General features: G+C 68.0%; 2 protein-coding genes across 4 annotated transcripts; one reads left to right on the forward strand and one right to left on the reverse strand.

Annotated features, from left to right (window-relative positions):
- Window positions 1-21: 21 nt before the first annotated feature.
- Window positions 22-2879, reverse strand: LOC113941525 (glycine N-acyltransferase-like protein 3). 2 transcript variants are annotated; one of them, XM_027632680.1, is made up of 6 exons: window positions 2809-2858; window positions 2622-2716; window positions 1919-2026; window positions 1709-1829; window positions 957-1077; window positions 22-882 (listed from the first exon to the last, which is right to left on the reverse strand). In XM_027632680.1, exons 2-6 carry the CDS (start codon window positions 2697-2699, stop codon window positions 462-464), a joined length of 849 nt encoding a protein of 282 aa, XP_027488481.1. In that variant the 5' UTR covers window positions 2700-2716; window positions 2809-2858; the 3' UTR covers window positions 22-461. The 2 variants fall into 2 exon arrangements, with proteins under 2 accessions (XP_027488481.1, XP_027488480.1); XM_027632679.1 differs by having other exon boundaries at window positions 415-882; window positions 2622-2703; window positions 2809-2879.
- A 63-nt stretch (window positions 2880-2942) lies between these two features.
- LOC113941524 (glycine N-acyltransferase-like protein 2) lies at window positions 2943-4195 on the forward strand. 2 transcript variants are annotated; one of them, XM_027632677.1, is made up of 4 exons: window positions 2943-3161; window positions 3644-3751; window positions 3846-3972; window positions 4044-4180. In XM_027632677.1, exons 1-4 carry the CDS (start codon window positions 3084-3086, stop codon window positions 4163-4165), a joined length of 435 nt encoding a protein of 144 aa, XP_027488478.1. In that variant the 5' UTR covers window positions 2943-3083; the 3' UTR covers window positions 4166-4180. The 2 variants fall into 2 exon arrangements, with proteins under 2 accessions (XP_027488478.1, XP_027488479.1); XM_027632678.1 differs by lacking the exon at window positions 2943-3161 and adding an exon at window positions 3175-3348 and having other exon boundaries at window positions 4044-4195.
- Window positions 4196-4478: the final 283 nt, after the last annotated feature.

Consider the following 4478-nt stretch of genomic DNA (forward strand, 5'->3'; position numbering starts at 1 on the left):
ACATCCCAGCACTCCCCATCACCCCAGGCACTGTCACCCCCTGTCAGTCCCCGTCACCTCCCCATGCCTTGACTCACTCCGTGACACCATCACCTTGTGTCCTCTGTGTCACTGCCTGTCCCCACCAGGACGCCCAGGAGGTGACCCACAGCCTCTGTGCCTGCCCATGCCACCCCCAGCTGTTGGTGACACCATCCCATGGGGGGGATGTGACACTGCAGGTGCCACCATTTGCCTGAGGCCCTCCCTGGGGGGGGCCGAGAATAGCTGAGGTCCGTGTCCTGTAACGGGGTGTCTCCCAGGGGAGGTGACACGAGAGCCACCAAGCCGTGTCACCGCTGCAACGGTCAGTGCTGGAGGGAGACACAACCCCACAGCAGCCAACAGAGACCCCACAACACTCTTTAATTCGGGGCTGGCTTTTCTCCCTTGTCCCGCCCCGGGCAGGAGCTGGCGGGGCTTCAGGGCCCGTCCTTGTCCATGCCGGGGTTGTGCAGGATGTAGTGGCAGATCCCGGGCAGGCGCTGGTGGCCCATCAGCTCCTGCAGCTGCTGCATGGGCCCGTTGTGCAGCGCCGTGTGCCCGTAAGTGGGGAACCCCCGGGCCTGCGCCCGCCGCGCCGCCACCGTCAGTGCCACCTGCATGTGGCCGCGCCGGCGGTGCGCGGGCAGCGTGAAGCCGTGGGCGCCCGTCCCGAAATGGTCGGTCAGCACCCAGCTGAGGGGCTCCCCGGCGCCGTCCTGCACGCACACGTGGGGGAAGCGCCCCAAAAGCTCGGCCAGGTAGCGCCGGCTGCGGGCGTTGCCCCCGTAGGGCCACGTCTGGTTCAGCAGGTCCACGTGCGAGGGGAGCAGGGAGCCCAGCCGCACGCCGGGGTCCAGCCTGGGGGAGCTGGGGGTTAGTGGGGGGGGAGCTCGGGGGTGCCTGTGCGGGGTTGGGGTGTGGGGGGGTCTCACCGGGGCTCGGGCATGGTGCTGGGGTCGGGGTGCACGTAGGTGTAGTACTCGGTGATGTCCAGCTCCACGCCTTTGGCCCTCGCCAGGTCCTGTGACACCGTGGTCAGCCCGTCCTGTAGCCCTGGCCATGGTGATGTCAGGCAGTCCCGCTCCCCTGGCACCCCCATTTCTGCCTCCAGCCCCCTCTGTGTGAGCCCAGTGTCCTCGGTGTCCCCAGGAGATACCTGCAATCCCGGTCTCTATCCCCAGCACCCCAATCCCTGTCCCCAGTGTGCCTAGCACCCCCGAGTCCAACCACAGCCCCCCAGTACCCCCCCAAATCCAACCACCATGCTCCCCAGTGCCGCCCAGCACCCCTAAGTCCAACCACAGTGCTCCTCAGACCCCCACATCCCACCACAATACTCCCCATTGTCCCCCAGGACTGTGTCCCCAGTGTGCCCAGCACCCCAATTGCTGCCCCCAGTGCCCCCCGGCGCTCCCCAATCCAATCATGATGCTCCTCGGCCCCCAACACCCCCAAGTCCAACCCCAGCGCTCCCCAGAGCACCCCAGGACCCTGCTCCCCGTGTACCCAGCACCCCAATTCCAGCCCCAGCAGCCTCCAGCGCCCCTAAATTCAGCCCCAATATCTTCCATTGATAGCACCCATCAACCCCCACCCCAGCACACCAAGCCGTGCCCCCAGTGCCTCCCAGTGCCCCCCCCAGTGCCCCCCAGTGCCCCCCAGCATCCCCCTGCCCCCAGGCCACCGATGATGATGAAGGCGGCGTCCCAGCGCTGGCACCCGGGGGTCTCCAGCAGTGCCCGGTACGCCCCCAAATCCCGGTAGAACGCTGTCTGCGTGTTCCAGTAGCTGTCGTTCACTGGCACCTGGGGGCACCCAGGGGCTCCCTGAGCACACCAGGGCACCGTGCCATCCCCCCCCTTTCCCTGCAGTGCCCCATGTCCCCGCGGGCCACCTCTCCTCTGGGACGGGCCAGCACGGCGCCGAAATCGGGCCACTTGTCCACCAGCACCTCGGAGTCGCCCGGGTTCCCCCGGTTTATGTTCAGCACTGCCCCGTACACCTGGGGGAGAGCGGGGGTCAGGGGTGGGGGGCACATGTGTGGTCAAAGCTGGGCAGCACAGGGGCAGATGGGGGGGTCAGAGCTGGGGGGGGGTTATGGGGGCAGATGTGGGGCTGGAGCTGGGGGTTTATGGGGCAGATGTGGGCGGGGTCAAAGCTGGGGGGGTTGTGGGGGCAGATGTGGGGTTGGAACTGTGGGCAGGGTCAGAGCTGAGGGGAAGGGGGGCAGGTGCGGGGGGCAGGGTGACACAAGGGCTCCTGGTGACATGGGGGTCCCCATCACTGGGGTGTGACTTGGGGGTCCCTGGGCCTGGGGGGTGAGAGTGGGGAGGTGCCACGGGGGTCCCGCTCAGGCAAGAGACAGGGAGTCCCTGTCACCAGCAGGGCAAGGGACAGGGGTGACACTGGGGTCCCCATCACGTCGAGAGATGAGTGACACTGGGGTCCCAGTCACGGCACAGCACGGGGGTGACACTGGGGTCCCTGGTGCAGGGGTGGGGTGCCCATCACTGGCAGGGCAGCGTGGCATTGGGGTCCTCATCGTGGCACAGGGCAGGGATGGCACAGGGCAGGGGTGACAGCGGGATCCCGGTCACCGGCAGGGCGAGGGGCAGGCTCTTCTTCAGGATGCCCTCCAGGCGCTGCAGCTGGGCTGGGCTCGTCAGGATCTGCATGGTCCTGCCAAGAGACCCTTGATAGCAGAGGGACAGGACCCCCAGGCGTGGCCCCCAGCCCTGTCCCCTTCCCCAGCCCCGCGTGGTCCCCAACCCCTCCAGCACTCACCCTGCAACAGTCCTGGAGCTGTGGAGCGGGAGCCTGGAGACCGTGTGGTGGGCGGTGACAACAGCGGTTCCCAGGGCCACCACGAGCCGTCACGGGCCAGCGAGTGCCCCCTGCCTCGGGAGGCATCGGGCAGGGTCCATCCTGCTGGGCACTGGGCACAGGGCCAGCCCTGGGGCCGCCTGGGGACGGGTGCTCATCTGGGACATTCTGCTCCCCCGTGCCACCAGAGCCCCAGGGATCCTCGGTGCCACCACCTGCCCCACGGTCTCGGTGCCATGCAGATCCTGAGGTGCCCAGCCCAGCTGCGGCTTCTGGAGGAGACCCTGCGGAAGAGCCTGCCCACCACCCTGCCGGTGACAGGGACCCCAGGGACCCCCCTGTCCCCTCTGCCTTGCCAGTGACAGGGATCGCAGGGACCCCTCTGTCCCCTCCCCCCTCTTCTGCCAGTGATGGGGACCCTGGGAACCCCTCTGTCCCCTCTGCCCTGTTCTGCCGCTGACAAGGACTCCAGGGACCTCTCTGTCCCCTCTGCCCCGTCCTGTGGGTAGCAGAGTTCCCAAGGACTCCTCTGTCCCCTCCCCTCCTTGCCAGGAGCCCCTCTGCCTCCCCCTCCACCTTTCTGGTCACAGGGACCCTGGGGACCCCTCTGCCTGCCCTGCTGGTGACAAGAACCTCGTGTCCTCTCTGCCCCCTCTCCCTTGCCCTGCCACTGACGGAGGCCCCGGGGGACACCACAGCTCCCTCTGCCCTGCTGGTGACCAAGATGCCGGGGACTCTGGGAGCCCCATTGTCCCCTCTCGCCTTCCCTGCCGGTGACAGGGACCTTGTCCTGCAGGTCCTGGGGACTGTGATGACGGTGGCCCGGGGGAACCCCGCCGCCCACGAGGTGCTGGTGGACTCCTGGCCCGATTTTGGCATCGTCCTGACCCGCCTGCGCCCAGAGGTGCTGCCCCGTGTGCCCCCGCCCTGGCAGCACCCCACACCCCAGGGGGCTGGGAGTTGGGGTGCCACCCTCAGCCCCCCTGTCCGCTCTCCAGGAGCACAAGGACCCCAAGGATCACTACACCAACCAGCTGTCCGTGTTCTACCGGGACAAGGGGGCCCTGCAGGCGCTTCTGGGGGGCACCGAGGCGGTGGTCCAGGCACGAGCCTTCCAGATACTGGGTAAGGATGGCCCTGGGAGGGACACGGGGACACCACCTGCTGTCCCCTGCCCGGCTGACAGGCTGTCCCAGGGCTGCAGGAGGGGCTGGATGAGGCCGTGCGGGAAGCGGCCAGTGCCAAGGGGCTGCACGTGGAGACGATCCGGTACCTGGGACTGATGAGCCCTGAGGCCCCCCGACCCCGTGGGCAGTGAGTGAGGGCACCCAGGGTGCAGGGACACCAGGGTCACCGGGGGGGGGTGGGGGCACTGGAGTGCAAGGGGACACTGGGGACACGGGAGCACCAGGGACACAGGGGCATCGAGGGGCCAGTCACATCCCTGGGTGGCACAGGGGTCCCCAAGCACATTCCTGGGTGGCACAGGGGGTTTCTGGGTGACATGGGTGGTCCCTGAGCATGCTCCTGGGTGACACAGGGGTCCCTGAGCACATTCCTGGGTGGCACAAGGGTTCCCAATCCCATTCCCGTGCGGTACAGGAGTTCCCTGACCACATTCCTGGGTGACA

The sequence above is a fragment of the Corapipo altera genome, unplaced genomic scaffold (genome assembly GCF_003945725.1).
Source record: "Corapipo altera isolate COAL_440 unplaced genomic scaffold, ASM394572v1 132833, whole genome shotgun sequence".
Classification (NCBI taxonomy): domain Eukaryota; kingdom Metazoa; phylum Chordata; class Aves; order Passeriformes; family Pipridae; genus Corapipo; species Corapipo altera.